This window comes from Muntiacus reevesi, chromosome 21, assembly GCF_963930625.1.
Source record: "Muntiacus reevesi chromosome 21, mMunRee1.1, whole genome shotgun sequence".
Lineage (NCBI taxonomy): Eukaryota > Metazoa > Chordata > Mammalia > Artiodactyla > Cervidae > Muntiacus > Muntiacus reevesi.
Window position 1 is genome coordinate 45,603,164 of NC_089269.1, and position 17,349 is coordinate 45,620,512.

At 42.2% G+C, this 17,349-nt stretch overlaps 1 protein-coding gene across 3 annotated transcripts; it reads right to left on the reverse strand.

Annotated features, from left to right (window-relative positions):
• Positions 1-588: 588 nt before the first annotated feature.
• On the reverse strand, positions 589-17,246 carry RWDD2B (RWD domain containing 2B). Of its 3 annotated transcripts, none has more exons than XM_065913677.1 (6): positions 17,125-17,246; positions 9,503-9,644; positions 5,843-6,069; positions 5,681-5,748; positions 5,201-5,563; positions 589-3,002 (listed from the first exon to the last, which is right to left on the reverse strand). In XM_065913677.1, the coding sequence occupies exons 3-6, from the start codon at positions 6,047-6,049 to the stop codon at positions 2,768-2,770; spliced, it is 873 nt and encodes a 290-aa protein (XP_065769749.1). In that variant the 5' UTR covers positions 6,050-6,069; positions 9,503-9,644; positions 17,125-17,246; the 3' UTR covers positions 589-2,767. The 3 variants fall into 3 exon arrangements, with proteins under 3 accessions (XP_065769749.1, XP_065769747.1, XP_065769748.1); XM_065913675.1 differs by lacking the exon at positions 17,125-17,246 and adding an exon at positions 13,936-14,071; XM_065913676.1 differs by lacking the exon at positions 17,125-17,246 and adding an exon at positions 13,936-14,069 and having other exon boundaries at positions 9,503-9,673.
• Positions 17,247-17,349: the final 103 nt, after the last annotated feature.

Consider the following 17,349-nt stretch of genomic DNA (forward strand, 5'->3'; position numbering starts at 1 on the left):
GTGTGGTAGTTTGAGCATTCTTTGGCATTGCATCAATTCTTCTTATTTTCTATTAACTCTTGGCTGCCTGGTAGCTTCAATGGAATTTCACAATGATATATTGTTGGGTTTCCGTGATATACACCTTCTTTAAAAAAAAAAAAAATCTGTGCATACTTTTATATAGGTGCCAAAAGTAATTATCAGTTCTGCTAGATAGCAGATAAGTTTTGTTTGTTTTTTTAATGCACTCTGTCAAATTAATGTCCAGGGGGTAGGGCTGGCTTTGATTTTGTTAATCCAAACTTAATTTGGTTTTATGAGGTTAATTTTAGAATTTTTGATTTTGTTTTGATTGACTTGAGAAAACTATTGTTTGTACCGGAATTACTTTTACAAATAAAAATGGTTATGTAGCCAATGTTTCCTGCTAACACTCTTGCTTTCTATAGATTCAATCAATTATGTTAAACATAACTTGAATGAGACTAAGACTTTCTTTTAAAGATTTATCATTTCTTTATAGATGATTTCAGTTCAAGATATTTTTCAGATTAATACATTGACAAACTGTCATCATGGGATAAACATCATGCAATCATACTGAATAATTTTACATTTAAGGATGTTTATATATGTAGTGCATTGGTTTGGTTGGTTAGTCACCAAGTCGTGTCTGACTGTTTTGTGACCCTATGGACTGTATGTAACCTGCTCCTCTGTCCGTGAGACTTCCCGGGCAAGAACACGGGATTGGGTTGCCATCTCCTTCTCTGGGGGATTCTCCCAACCCAGGGATCACACCGCTGTCTCGGCATTGGCAGGCAAGTTCTTTACCACTGAGCCACCAGGGAAGCCCATAATCATTGGTAAAAGTCTAAAAAATCTATATTGCCTATTACATTTTAGTTTCTTACAGCTTGTATGGTGTCTTTTACATTATATAATGTAGGCAGACTATCTAACTTGTTTTCTTTATTGATGACTAATACTTTGATTCATTTTCAGAGAAAATTTCTTAATTATGAGGTTGAAAACTCTGTACTTCTCTTGGTCACTGTGTTAATAGTTCAATGTCTACATTTGACAGCTGTCTGGGAAGAAAGCTTATAAAGCTACATTATTATAGTCTATGTTTTTATATTACACTTGAGATCAATGTATTTATACATACAATGTGTTTTTCATTAAAATAGTGTACAGAGAGTAAAGAAGTTTTAGTAGTTTAGCCCTGCTGAAAGTAACATGGCCTCACTTGGCCCCCTTGTTGGACTGTTGCCATGTTGGTATCATGCTTGGTAGTGTACTGCATCCCAGTCTGAAAGTGGCTGGGGAAGTCAGAAAGTAAGGTACAGCTGGTCCATCTGGCTGTGTGGTGGCCGTGGAGGAAGGACTGGCATTTCCAGGGCAGCTGACAGGTCAACGGGGAGGTGGGCAGCAGGGAGGTGGGCAGCAGGGAGGGAACCTGAGAAGGCACGTGAGACTCGCATCCATGAATACCATTTGGATTCTTCCCTGTGTGTGTATCTAAGATCTGTCCACCTTTCCTTGTAGTTCTACTTTACCCCTTTTGTTTTCTCCCTAGCATTGGATAATATGTAGCACAATGTACTTATTGATTCGCCAATAAGTTGCCTCCAACTGTTTTACTAAGATAAACAATGCATGTGCCCCCCCACTTCCACCCATTCCTCCATCGAGTCTGACTCCTCAAGGAATACCCAACACACAGGATCAACCTGAGTAATAGCAATTAGTAAATATTTAATCATCACTTTTGAAACTGGTTTATGCAGGATCTCAAAAACCAGGTTGTGTATTTATCTGAGTGGGTCAATTTGCTGAAAGATTTACAGAAAGCCACTTGCAGAATGAAAAAAATTTGTCAAAATCCAATTTGCCAAAAACGAATGCTCTAAATTACCAATTCCATGCACGCTTGAGACCTATTAAAAAGTCTTCAAAGCCTTCTGTGAGGTAAGTCAAGAAGCAGGGGCAGAGTGTGAGTGTACAAAAATACAGATGAACTGCAAACTCTGTTTAAGAAAAATCTCACCTGTCTTTGTACCAAATGGCCTGCAAAACTAATGCTCTGAAAAAAATCTAATTGGCAAACTCACTTTCAGCAGCTAGTAACAGGCACAGAAATACAAATAAAACTGGTTTTATTTCCTAATAAGCTGTCTAGAGATAGGCAGGGGATAGTGTTGGATCAGTAGTTCAACTGCTTGAGGACTGGCATCTCTGTGGCTCTCTTGACCCCTCCTTCCTTCATGGCTGAAAGGACTATTGCAGGTCCAGTGATCATTTTGGTGTTTGTGACAGAAGAGACGGAAGAGGTGCCCTAGTTGCATCTATCACTTTAATCAGGGAAGTAGAAGTTTTTCCAGAGGTTCGATGGTCAAAGCTGTGTCCCCCAGCCACCCTAGCTGCAAGAGAGTCTGCGACAGTGAGCCTTTAGCTTTTCCAGGTTCTTTAGTGGAGACAGATACAGGGGGAAGGGGTCGGGGATGGGTGGTAAGATGGACCACCCACATTATAATTAACTTCTCTTTCAAAACAGGTAGCTTGTAAGTCAAGAAATGTCTACCAACAATTTTAAGATTATAAATTAAAACTCAGTTCTAATCATGACATATTTTTAACAGACGCATTTCTGCTACATTGCTTTTCCTTTTTCCTCCCTGACATTCTAGAGTGGGACTAAAGTCAAATTACTCTTTCAAGCAAAAGAGAGGAAAAAGTCAAAAGACCAACAGTGGCAAAACGCTTTCAGCCACTCCCCTGCTCACTGTCCTTCCACACCAAACAACATCTGGAAAACATTCCCACATCCGTTGGCATTCAAAAACTGATACAGCTGACCAAAGTCCATGTGGTTTCCTCTGGCTCCATTAACACTGAATACTTTTTCTTCAAAAACTGAAAATTTTCTTTGTCTCTCCATGTCCTCACTTGTACCATCAAAAGGAATGTCTTCTCGATGGCGAATTAAAATTCTCTTCCAGTTTAATTTTCTGAGCCTGCAAAGAAATGTTCAGAGTAGAAATTTTGAAGATGTGTATTCTAAAGCCTTGAAAGCAGAAGTTCTATTTTCAGATTTATCAATGCCTTCTACTTTCAGATTTATCAATGCCTTTTCCTAGAAGTAAAGAAATGTCCTTTTATCTCACATGGATTTTATTTTAATCAAATATGACTCCAGGAATACATGATCAGTCATGTCAGTTTTGCAATGCTATGAACTGTAAGCCCGCCAGGCTCCTCTGTCCAAGGGTTTTTCCCGGCAAGAATACTGGAGTGGGTTGCCATTTCCTCCATATCCCATCCGCAAACTCATTCACTGCCATTATCACTGTCTGGTATCAGCATTTTACAAATGTAGAAATTCCTGAATCTCGACCTCTCGAAGGGGCTTGTCATTTAGGGTATCAGTAGAGAAATAAGGTGGCTCAGACGGTAAAGAATTTGCTGCAGTGCAGGAGACCTGGATTCAGTTCCTGGGTCAGGAAGATCCCTGGGAGAAGGGAATGGCAACCCACTCTAGTATTCTTGCCTGGAGAATTTCACGGACGCAGGAGCCTGGCAGGCTACAGTCCATGGTGTCACTAAGAGTTGGACACGACTGAACGACTGACACTTCTCATTTCTCACTTTCATAGAAATAAGATTAGAAATCTCCTTGTTCCATAGGGTACACACAACTTACAGCATCGCTGAGAGAAGAATCAGATCCACAGAAATGGAGGGGACAGTAGACAGTGTTGTGGGCAGGGGCGGGACTTAACATCTATCTACAGAACATCTTCTCTGCGCCGAGTGTCAGGTGAGGGGAGTACGCTGACCAAATGTGAGTGCTGTTTTAGACTAAATCCTGTTATGACTTCAGGGACACACAGATTTCCACATCTCTAGTATCACGTGATACATGACACAGTGACAGACTTTTTTTTCTTGGGCTCCAAAATCACTGCAGATGGTGACAGCAGCCATGAAATTATGAGACGTTTGCTCCTTGGACAAATAGCTATGACAAACCTAGACAGCATATTAAAAAGCAGCGACATTACTTTGCCAACAAAGGTTTGACAAAGCTATGGTTTTCCCAGTAGTCATGTATGGATGTGAGAGTTGGACTATAAAGAAAGCTGAGCACCAAAGAATTGCTGTTTTTGAACTGTGGTATTCGAGAAGACTCTTGAGAGTCCCTTGGACTGCTAGGAGATCCAACCGGTCCATCCTAAAGGAAATCAGTCGTGAATATTCATTGGAAGGACTGATGCTGAAGCTGAAGCTCCAATACTTTGGCCACCTGATGTAAAGCACTGACTCATTGGAAAGGACCCTGATGCTGGGAGAGATTGGGGGCAGGAGGAGAAGGGGACGACAGAGGATGAGGTGGCTGGCTGACTCATCACCGACATGAGTTTGAGCAAGCTCCGGGAGTTGGTGATGGACAGGGAAGCCTGGCGTGCTGCAGTCCATGGGGTCGCAAAGAGTCAGTCACGACTGAGGGACTGAACTGAACTGAGTATCATGTTGCAGACTGTAATAATTGACAAGGCAGACAGAAGTTGTGAAAGACTTGGACTTCTCTGGTGGTTCAGTGGATAAGAATCCACCTTCCAGTGCAGGGTTCGATCGCTGGTCCAGTGAGATTCTACGTACTGTGAAGCCACTAAGCCCATGAGCCACAACGCCTGAAGCCTGCATGCTTTAGGGCCCGCAAACCACAACTCCTGAAGCCTGCACGGCTTAGGGCTGCGAGCCACAACTCCTGAAGCCTGCATGCTTTAGGGCCTGCAAACCATAACTCCTGAAACCTGCACAGCTTAGGGCCCGCAAACCGCAACTCCTGAAGCCTGCATGCTTTAGGGCCCTCGAGCCACAACTCCTGAAGCCTGCATGGCTTAGGGCCCGCGAGCCACAACCCTGAAGCCTGCATGCTTTAGGGCCCACAAACCACAACTCCTGAAGCCTGCACAGCTTAGGGCTGCGAGCCACAACTCCTGAAGCCCACGCCTGGTGCGCTAGAGCCAACAAGTCACAACTACTGAGCCCGTGTGTCTAGAGCCTGTGCTCTGCGACAGAGAAGCCACAATGAGAAGCCCACAGAGCACGGCTAGAGAGAAGTGCCCACTCGCTGTAAGAGGAGAGAAAGCCCGCACATAGCAATGAAGACCCAGCGCAATCACACAAAAAAAGGGTTGTGATGGCCAACCTTGACCAGAATTCTTCACAGGCGCTCTGTGGGCCTTCCACACAAACAACACCAGGTTTCCCAGGCATGCTAAACCCAGAGAGGGAAAGCTCCTTTGCCCACTCGAGAATATTCTTTCTTTTGTATTTGTTGTAGATGTGGTGGCTGTAGATCCAGAGCCTTGTGAGAATGTGGTCGCCTGGCTGGACTGTACTTCCCGGAGCAGGGGACGGGGTGACATCTTTGCTGATGTAGCCAGAAGCATGTTCTCGAACCCACTCTGTGGCATTCAGTATACAGACATCTCCAAGACAGTTCTTTTGTAGGTATGCGGTCAGATCCGTGTTCAGCTGAGCCTGCTCGGATCTACTTAATAATTCGGACCTGATGGAAAAGATATGGGATTAAATATTAAATGAATTTTCTCAGAACAAACTTGAGAACTACTTTTGTTCTCAGATTAGTTTTGACCTCTAAAGTTGGCCAGGGTCTGTAACATACCTGACAGTAATTTCAGGCAGAACTGCAGGGTATTTAAAAGGAAGAACACAGGCCAGAGAAAACATCACCTGATTTAAAAAAAAAGAGAGAAAGAAAAATTGCCCTAGGTGCTGTTTTAAGTTGAGACATATTTCAATGCTTCCAGAAGTAAAACTGAATTACCATTGCTTCCTCAGATACGTCCAGGTTCATACTGATTGTAAAGTAAACTTTTGAAGACCGTCCTTCCATGGTCCTCTTTTCAATGCACTCTTTCAGTTCTGCTAAAGCCAGCTGGTCATTCACGATGAGCTCGTTCTCACCGGGGAACATACTGGCCAGCAGGTCTAACTCAGAGAGTTGGGCCTCTGCCTGTTCAATCTCAGTCATTTCGGGGTACCTGTAAATTTCTAAGAAGGTAAGGATAAGAGAGACATTTATAAATACAATCTTGGGAGAACTCAACATGGGTACATATTGAATATGGGTACTTACTGAAAATTTGATTTCTTAATAAAATATCACATTTAATCAGAATATCTTCTGTGTTACTTTCAGATGTAATATACTAAGGATCCAAAGGGGTTTCCCTGGTGGCTTGGTTGGTAAAGAATCTGCCTGCAGTAGGGGGACCCAGGTTTGATCCTTGGGTCAGGAAGATCCCCTGGAGAAAGGAATAGCAATCTACTCCAGAATTCTTGCCTGGGAAATCCCATGGATAGAGGAGCCTGGAGGGCTACAGTCCATGAGGTGGCAAAGAGTTGGACACGATTCAGCGACTAAACCACCGCCAAGGACCCAAGTTACAGGACAACCCAATGACAGTGATAAAACTCTAAAAAAAAAACCAGGCATCAAATTCCTTTGTACGCAGATAGTTGATGTGGCATCTCGAGATACCACAATGAGCAATTACATGGAAGTAAACTAATTGTGTAGTCCAAAAGTCATATCAATGATATAACCAGGAGCGAGGCTCTGATTGGTTACCTTGGAAACTCAGAATGAAAAGAATAAGGAAGAAAGTTAGATGTGTGGCCATTTTTTCCCCTAATATTCATTAATTTTTAAAAAATAGAAGAATGTGAAAAACAGAAAATAAAGGTTAATTATCCCATAGCTCGAGTAACACATGTCAACAACAGCAGAAAAGCACAAGATTGTAAAATGCAAATGACGGACAAAGGTTAAAAAGTGAAGACACAGTTTGCTACTGGTGATCGCTTCCCCTAGCTAAGTCCCCCATCCAAGGCAGAGATTTTGGTGTTTCAGAAACATTTTAGGCATTACACATATACATATATAGAAAACACATGGAGATATAATGTGTAAATAAATGTAGACAATGAAATATATAATTAAAATATATTTTCAAGGGGTCATATTTACAAACCTTTTGTCCTTACTGCCTAACTCTCTCCCCACCAAATATATTTTGGACATCTATTCATTGTCAGCACATATCGATCTATCTCATTCTTTCTGGTGGTTGACTATCATAGTGAATCAGATAGATATGTCATAATTCATTGCATTCCTTATCTACTAATGGGCACTTGGGTTTTTTCCACATTTTTGCTATTACGAACACTTCTATAATGGAACTTTATATATACGCATACACACACACAAAGACACACAGTTTGGTGAGCTGTGAATAATATATATACAAGAATAAGTTTGCAGAGGTGGCTGATTGGTATAGCATTAAAAAGTTTGGATACTGTCAAGTTGCCTTCCAGAAAGCTGCTACAAGGAAGTTTAAAATTTTCACACAGTCCCCTGCTTTAAAAAAATTCTTGGCACAGAGTCTTTACATGGTGTTCTGTGAGCCATTTATTAGTTTTTATTTTTAAGGAGGCAGACTCACCAGCCTTTTCTTTTACAGCTTCTGGACTTTGAATCTTTGTTGGGAAAGATTCTTCCCGACTCCTAGGTCATAAAGATTACAAGATGCTAATCAAAATTGGATTTTAAAACATTTCTTAGAATTTGATAACTTGATTTTCATTTGCAAGAAAGTGTGGGGCCATCTAATAAAACACGGAGGCTGAGCACATGTATTAATTTCTCTTTCTCTCTTTTCTCTCCATTAAAGTTAGAGTACCGGAATAGATTGTTAAATATAAAGGGACAGGAAATGACAGATAAAAGCTGTCAACAAAATATGGGAAGGTGGAGAGGGGTCAATGAGTCACAGCTAACTTAGATTTCAGCTTTCTTTCCTTTATTAACTGCTTGGTCAGGTGGGGAAGGGAACTGCAGAACTGCAGAAGGGCTCAGAACTGTCAACACCAGCTACTCTGGAAAGCTGCTGTGTGTATGCTGTAGAAAACACCAATTTGTTGAAACTCTAGAGTCTAGACTTTAGACTCTCTTTCAAGGTTTCTTAATACTGGCACTACATATCTGATGGCGGAATCACAAGTTATAAGACTGTTGTTCTAAATGTATGTGGAAGAAAAATTTAAGATTATTATATCATTGAATTAAAAGTGACATAAGGTTTCTGTATTTTACTGACATCGGTAAAATATGACATCAGCAGACTATAATGGGTTGCTGCTTCTTCAGTGTCAAGTCTGGGATATTTGAGGCAAAAAAAATCCCCAAAGGAGTGATCATCATGTCCTTCCTTGGATCCCGAGGTCCTTCACTGATCTGTAACCCTCTCTCCACCTTTCAGAATATATATATACATATACATACATATATATATGTATATATATATATCACGATTCTTTTGGGGAAGAATAGGAAAAATATCCTGAAAAGTGGAAGTCCCTCTAACACAATATTTTTAATTTATCAAGTTGGCATTCAAAAAAAAAGAAAAAAGGGGCAAGCTTGTTATAAGGAAAGCTAATCTAAATATTCCAATTTTATGAAGCTGACCTAAAGAAAAACCAACACATAAATATATGTTTCTAACGAAGGTCACCGTTAATAAAAAATTCAGAAATGGCTTAACTGTTCAGCAACAGAACAGTAGTTAAGTAAATACATAGGCATACCTTGGAGATACTGCAGGTTTAATTCTAGACCACCACAATAAAGTCAGTATCACAATAATGTGAATGACACAAATATTTTGATTTCCCAGTGCATATAAAAGTTATGTTTATACTACACTGTAATCTGTTAAGTATGCAATAGAATTATGTAAAAAAAAACAACATACATATCTTAATGATAATCTTTTTGTAATAATGACATCAAAGATCACTGGTCACAGATCACTATAACAAATATAATAATAATGAAAAGTTTGAAATATTGTGAGAATTACCAAAATGTGACAGACACAAAGTGAGCAAATGCTGTTGGAAAAATACCAAGAGATGTGCTCAAGAGTTGCAACAAACCTTCAATTTGTAAAAAACAAAAAACACAGTATCTTCAAAGTGCAATAAAATGAGAAATGCCTGTACACCCTGTACACTCAAACAGTAGAATATTATGAAATAACTTTAAAAATGGATATTGACATTGATGTTCATGATGTATGGTTACCTAAAATAGTAGATTGTAAAAATAAAAAAAAAATGAAAATAGTAGATTGTAGAACAATATAAATAATCTTAATCAATAAATAATACTACTATTCCTTCTTATACCATCACACGTACATAAAAAAAAAAATCACAAAGAGAATTCACAAAGCTATTAACAGTTGGCTAATGTGGGTTGACAGAAGGATTTTCACCTTTTAATTTGTATGCTTCTATATTGCTTGAAGTTCAAGATTAGCATGCAGTACTTCTAAATTCACTAGAAAGGAATAAGAGTTATGCTTCTGAATGGAAAACTGAATCCCACTGATGCAGAGGAAACAAGGCTTACCTTCTCAATGAGAATTCACTCTGGGGAATCAAACACCATTATTTCAGTTGGTGGTGTCTTCATGGACTTCCTTTTCATCTTTGCTAAAGGTTGACTGGGCAGCTATTATCTGTAGAGCTTCATCCTTCATTCCCTCCTGAAACTATTTAGTTTGAAGATCAGGACTTATACCTAATAAAATACAGAACAGTGAAGGTAAAAAGGCCAAGGGTTAAGTGACCAGTATTATCACAAGGATTAAAATGAGGGCATGATCAATAAAATGGGTCATCAAAAAAAGATTTGAGGAAGGTGGCAGGATTTGAGTTGCGCCTTAAAGGAAGGGTAAGGCTTAGACAAGGGAGGAGGAGGCATAATGTGGCGAGGGAAGAAAGGTTTGCAGGGCAAGAAAGCCCACGAAAAACAGCATGGACCTGAAGCTGTCCCTTCTTCACAAGTCCAGCTGTCTAGCTGTAATTCAGGGACTCATCCTTTGGAATATTTCTCCTTATGCTACTTACTGTTTGTCCTCTAAACCCATTCTTGGTCCTTCTTTACCCTTCCTTGGACTCTGGACAGCTGACCTCCACAGCCTATAGCACCCAAGTCTTCTGCATTTCTTGTGGTTGGCCAATACTCTGACTGGAAGTGGGAGGATGGGAGGAGGAGGCCAGGGTATTTCTTCATTATTCTTTCCCCGCTTTGGTGGGATTCTGACAATCACCTATGACCAAGCTCCTGCAGGCAGCCCTTCACTTCTTTAGCGCCAGTAGAACTTTCAGCCTAGAGAAGGTCATAGTTCCTTTAAATCTGGCCACACCTTGGGACTCCCCTGTGGTCTAGTGGTTAAGACTCTGTTTCCACTGCAGGGGGAGTGCGTTTGATCCCTGGTCAGGGAACTAAGATCCCCTCGTACCATGTGGTATGGCCAAAAGATATACATGTACGTGTGTGTGGGCTTAGTCGCTCAGTCATGTCTGACTCTTTGTGACCCCATGGACTGTGGCCCACCAGGCTCCTCTGTCCATGGAATTTTCCATGCAAGAATAGCGTTGCCATTCTCTTCTCCAGGGGATGTATGTATATACACATGCCGGGAGCCAACACACGAGATCCCACCCATGACAAGGTCATGAGGGAGAAAACTTGATGGGCAAGGCGGATCACGTTTTCCGGGATTCCGAAAAGCTGCCCCTGGCGCTTACCTTAAAGATGATATCTGTCTTTCTGATGCTTGCTTCAATAGACTACTCCCTAATTTCTGTGACACGGGCAGAAGGCCTTCCCCGATCTCTTTCCAAATAAGAATCAATTTAGAACTTTAATCAATAAGTTTCCTGGGTGGTGGTATTTTATGAGATTAATCAGAGTGAAAGGAGTGTTTTAATTTAAACTCCTTTGCTGGTATTTTAGTTTTAGTTTGTTTGGCAAATGTATTTATGCCCTTGGTACTAATATGCATGATTGCTCATAATACCCTAATCATAAAATAGCCTAAAGAACCTGATCATATAAACACCCTAGTAGACATAGAGCCCTTCGGGGAGTGAGGAAGTCCTATTTGAAAACATAAGAAAATTTATTCTAAAGGTGGTTATTGGATTGACGTTTGCTTGCTGTGTTTTTGCTTTTAATGTGCTAAGGTTGTGTTATAGAAACCATTGTTAATATAGTTAAAGATCTAGAGAAGAGCTTAGCCCTAGTATGGTAACAATGAGATGGTTGTTAATTGTCAGCCAGGAGTGCTAGGCAGAAGCTGCCTCACTGAAGCCGCAGAGTCTGTGTTGGGTAACCTTCTCAGACAAACGCAACTGACAACTTCTGCAGAAGGATTAATTTTTGTGTTAACAAGGTTATACTTCTACTCTGTACTGTTGCCCTATGAGACTGCTACCTTTCAGTTAAGGTCACCATAGAAACAGAAAATAGGTTTATATTCACCTGACCTGCATAAAATGTTAATAGGCCCCAAGGCCAGAAGATAATGTACAAGACCCTCATAAACAAAGAAGTATGCAGAAAACACCCTGGTTTCGTGAAGGACAAGCTGACGTAATGTTAAACTATCTTCCCCTTAGAAATGTACTAACTTAGGATATAAAAGCCATGGTAAAAAACAAAGGATTGCCAGACTCTGCCAGCTGCACCCCCCGTCTGGTCATTCTCTCTCTCTCTCTCTCTCTCTCACTCTCTCTCCCTTGCAGACTTGGCCCTATCAAGGCTGGTCTCACGTGTCTTCTCTCTCTCGCCGACACTGTTCATCCTGAGGGTACCCCCTGGATCCTGCCGAGGCTGGACCCCGGCACACACACATATATCTTCAGCATATATATATATCTTCAGAAATATCTAAAACTCCTGGATTATTAGAATTCCTTATCTTTTCCAGTCCTGTTGGAGTTGGGGAACTAGAAAACAACTCATTAGACGGTTATTAGAGGAGGTGAGTTTACTTTGGTTTTTATCATAGTGGTTTAAGTATACTCTGTTGCCAGACTGCCAAGCTGCAACTCCCAGCTCTGCCACTTACCAACTGTGTGACCGGAGGCAGGTGGCTTAATTATCTGTGCTTCACTCTTCCCATCTCCAGAATGGGAATGACAGGGCTGCTGTAAGTTATTAAATGAGGATGTGTGGGAAGTGCTTAAAATGATGCCTGGCAACAGAGTAAATGCCATAAAGAGCTTGCTATTTTTATATTCAATCAACAAATATTTCTTGAGCACCTACTGTATGTCAAGCACCAAGACTGCAATGATGGACTAAAGTAACCAAAAAAAAAAAAAAAATCTGTGCTGTCAGAGATTTAACCTAGTGGGAGCAAACTATGATAACAGAACACACACACACACACACACAACGCCATGCCCTCTTCCTGGGGATCTTCCCGACCCAGGGATTGAACACACGTCTCCAGCCGCTCCTCCCCCACCCCCCACATATATGTCCAGTGAATAACTGTTATGAAGAAGATAAAGTGCAAGTTGCTGGGGGTGGTTCAGTTATACACAGGCTGGTCAGGGACAGCCTTTTTGCTAAGGTGACTGGCGGGGAACGAGACTTGAAGGCACTGAAGAAGAAAGCCACGTGCTGAAATGGGCAAAAAGTCTTCCAGGCAAAAGGAACAGCATGTCCACAGTCCAGGGAGCAGGATGATGCTACATCAGGTGGCTGGAGCAGAGTGAGCCAGGGGCAGGGTTTTAGGACAAAAGGTTGGAGAGGAAATCAGGGGCAGTCATGTTGGAATTCACAGGGAATGACCAGGATTTAGGATTTTTAAAAATATATATTTATTATTTATTCAGCTGTGCCAGTTCTTAGTTGCAGCCCTGGGGATCTTGCTGCGTCCGACCACCAAGGAAGTCCCAGGATTTGGGGTTTTATCCTGACTGATATGGAAGGCCACTGTAGGGGTCTGACTTATTAAAAGGCTCACACTCACTGCTGGGAAGAAGGATGGAAGCAGAGTTAGCAGGTAGGTACTACAATGATAGAAGGAGAGATGATGGTGGCTTGGATTAGGGTATAGTGGAGGTGGTGAGCAACTGTTCATGTTCTAGACAAGTATTAAGGGCAGACCCAACAGGATCATTGATGAATTACATGTGATATGTAAGAATAGCTCCGAGGCTTCGAGGAAACTGGAAGAACGGACCTGCCATTTACTTGGATGGGGAAGATGGTGGAAATCTGAAGCTTGGTCTTAGACAGACTAGGTAATGAAATGCCTATAAAGCCACCCAGTAAGTAGAGACGTTCAGCAGGCAGCTAGATGAACAACTACGGCGTTTATAAGAGATCTGGCTGAAGATGTAATTTAGGGAGTATTAAGCATTTATCCAAAAGCACGTTTGTTTAGTCAGTCGGGGAGTGAGTTAATTCGGGAACAGGCCTCATTGAGTTTGGAGGTCTGGGTCTCAGCTACGCATGGGTGGACAGCTACCGGAGTGATGTCACAAATAAGTGATTTGTCCAGTTATTTTCGCAGAGGAGGTTTCAGTCCCAGAAACACCTTGAACAGGATTTTCTGACTCAAGGTTTTAGTGAATATCACCCTAAGAACGCAGAATGACACGAACTTCCTTTCTTTTTCCCTTGCAGTTTTTCTTTTTATTGACTATTATATTTTTTAAAGGGCTTGGCTGTTCAAGTCCTAATTTACTCAGAAAGTTTCCCCTGGCCCCTACCCTAACGACAGACAAACCATGTTCAGGACGTGTGTGCTGTGTGTGTGTTTCGGGTGTGTGTGGGGGGGGGGGGGGGCGTGGGGCGCGGTAGAGCGGAGACGAGGGTGGGCGGGGCCAGGAAACGCGACGCTAGTTCTAACCAATGAGCGGTGAGAAGTTAGTGGGGAGGCGGGGCCACCAGGTCCCCGAGTTACCGAGCGGTGGACGGGGCCGCCGCTGCGTAGGAACTCCCGGTCCGCAGGCGCCACCGGTGGACAGAAGACTCACCTCGAGCCATGGGCCCACTCAGTGCTGTAATCCCGCGTTTCCTGGCTGTACAAGCGGCTCGATTCGTACTCGGAGACACCTTCAAGGATCCCAGGGCCAGCAAACCGGAGGCCGGCAAACAGCCTTGGTCCGGCCGCCTGAGAGTGAGACCCCGCCCTCCCGGACGAACGCGTGCGCGTTCTCAAGCCCGCGCGCCCCGGAAGTCGGAGCTGAGAAAGCCGAGATCCCTGGGTCCAGCTTCGTTTCTGTCAGCCGGATAGTTTTTGTTCTTCCCTATTCGCGTTTCCCAGCTGCTTACACTGTCAGTGAGAAGCAGGGCCGGCAAGTTTCCTGGGTCAGGATATGGTCCATTGAAGTAACACTCCTCAAATTCGAACTTGCGGCGGAGTCCTTCGGGGATCTTGGTATAACGCAGATGGGATTCGGAAGGTAGCCTTGGAGTCCCACGTTTTGCATTCTTAAGATCTTCCCAGGTAGTAGCGGTCCTGCTGGTCCCTGAACGACGCTGAGTAGGCAGTAGGGACAGGTGAGCGTGGATAGTGGCCGGTGGCGATCCTAGGAAGAACCCTGTGCCAACACAGAAATTTATCTGCGCTAATGAAGGACAGTTTTAAGCTGACTCCCCAACACGAGAGTAATAAAAAGATATTTTTCTTAACCAAGTAAATATACTCAATGTACCTTTTCCTCTATTGTACATATTCATTATAGAAATCTCATAAGATTTATCGCCTAGATATTGGCTCTTCCCTGATGGCTCAAATGGCAAAGAATTTGCCTGCAATGCGGGAGACTTGAGTTTGATCCCTGGGTTGGGAAGATCCCCTGGAGGAGGGCTTGGCAACCAGCTTCAGTATTCTTGCCTGGAAAATCCACACAGAGAGAGATGCTTGGCGGGCTACAGTCCATAAGGTCGCAGAATTGGACACGACTGAGCGACCAAGACCAGTACAGCACAAGCTGGTATTGATATTAGGTACTATCATTGCTAATTTTTTTTTCTTTTTACAAAAATAAGATGTGTTTAAAGGTCTTCATAGCTGCATCTTCTACACGGTGTTTTGTGAGCATTTTTCAGTGTCATTAAATAATCTTTCTCCAACTTTTATGGAACATTTCAAGCATTACAGCAAAGTTGAGAGAATTTCACAGTGATGCAATTCACAAAGAAAGGAAAAGGAGGAAGTTGATTTTGCTCCCCAAAGGAGTTTTGGAATGTCTGAAGACATTTTGAGTTGTCACAACTGGAAGGGTGTGTGCTTTGGGCACCTAGTGGGTAGAATCCAGGGATACTGCTCAACTTACCAGGGTGCACCAGGGTATCACCCGTACAAAAAATTTGCTGGTCTAAAATGCCGGCAGTGCTAAGGTTAAGAAACTGACCTCAACAATGCCTAACTAGCTTTGTCATAGATCTAATTCATCCATCCCATCTCTTTTAATGCATTTCAAAGTAAACTGCAGACATTAGTCTACTTCTAAGTACTTAAGCATGCATAACATTAGGATTTCAATTATGCAGTTTTCTTAAGTAAAAAGGAAATGTAAATGTGTATTTGCTGAGTTTTGACAAATTCATACACCTTGGTAACTCAAATCCTATTAAAATGTAGAATATTACAGCACCCCAGAAAATTCTTTCAGGTTCCTTCCCAGTCAGTCCTCAACCAACCCAACAGGCAACTATTAGTCTTTTTTTTTTTTTCTCTCCACACCATAATTAGTTTTGCCTGTTCTAGAACTTAATAGAGATGGAATTATCCAGTAGGTACTTTTGTGTAAGGCTTCTTTGTGTGTATCCATGTTCTTGTGTGTATCAGTAATTTCTTTTTATTCCTTAGTTGTATCCACTCAGTGACTATACCTCAGTTCTTCCATTCCTCTTTCGATGGAGACATGGGCCGTTTGCAGTTTTTTGGCTATTATGAGTAAGGCTGCTGTGAATAGTCAAGTACCAGCATTTCTCATGACTGAATTTCTTCAGTAAGTATTATGTTCCAAACACTTCTAGGCTCTAGAGATATAGCCACGAGATATAGAACAAGACAAAAGATGCCCCCATCTCAGAGAGCTTAGGTCTGCTTGTTTATTTATGGGGGCAGGGGAGAAGGAAATGGCACCCCACTCCAGTATTCTTGCCTGGAAACCCCACAGACAGAGGATGCTGGCGGGCTACAGTCCATGGGGTGGCAAAGAGTCAATCAAGATTGAGTAATACACACACATAGGGTCGGAGGTGGGGCAGGGGGTAAATACATTAGTAACTATGAAACAAAAATACCAGATAGTGATAAATGCCTGGGTAGAGAAGTAAAATAAGGTCATGTGAGTGATAGAGTAGCCATGTTACCTATGTTTTTCAGCCAATTTCTTTATGTGAAAGTGACTTAAAGTGTGAACAGAATTAAAAGATCAAAAGTTAATGGCATTCTAGGTGTGGTACAATGGCCCTAAGGCCATTTTGGAATAGAAAGGAGGAAAAAAAACCAAGGTCTATCTGCTAAATGTTAAAACTTAAAAAATTATATAAGCAGTATAGAGCAGGAGAGCCGTTTACCCCCCCTAAATTTAACCATCATTACTCTGGCCAATTCGACAGGTTAGGGTGCCACTTTCTTAACCTACTTTTATCAGATTACTAGTAACGATGACTATTTGTTTTTATCATATTTTTACTGTGAATTACCTGTTTATATCCTTTGCCTACTTTTCTATTGGGACCTTCATCTTTCCCTCTAGCGATTATTGTGCCTTCTGCATAAGACTAAACTCCAAGGTGACGAAGCCTATGTTTATTTCACTTTACAGAGGGCTTGGCACTTAACCTATTTCTAACGCATAAACAGTAAACATTTGTAAATTTTACCCTGTCAGCAAGGTTAGTTCAAGACTGTATACTCAACTTTAGAAGTCGGCTGGTCAGAATTAGGGGAAATGAGTAAAATTTAAATGTCCCCCTTAAAATGTGACGTGTTTGGGTAAGGTAACCATCCAGGAGACTACAAATGTCTGACCACCCCCAGGTACCCATACCCATACTTTAGAACTATTTAAATAACCCAATAATCACAGTGGGGCCAGTGGTAAAGAACCCGCCTGCCAATGCCGGAGACATAAGAGACACGGGTTTGACCCCTTGATTGGGAAGATCCCTTGAGTAGGAAATGGCAACCATTTCGGTATTCTTGCCTGGAGAATTCCATGGACGAAAGGAACCTGGTGAACTGCAATCCACAGGGACGCAGAGTCCGCAGCACTGAGCACACGTGCACTTAATTACCGGAAGCGGGGGAAGGAAAAAATCATTGACAGCCAAGTCAGTGACAAGCCACAGCGTCCTGACTTCCGGCGCGAGTCCCGCGCAGGCGCCGACTAACCAGCGTCTGTGCCACTGGGCCCCCAGGGCCACAGCCA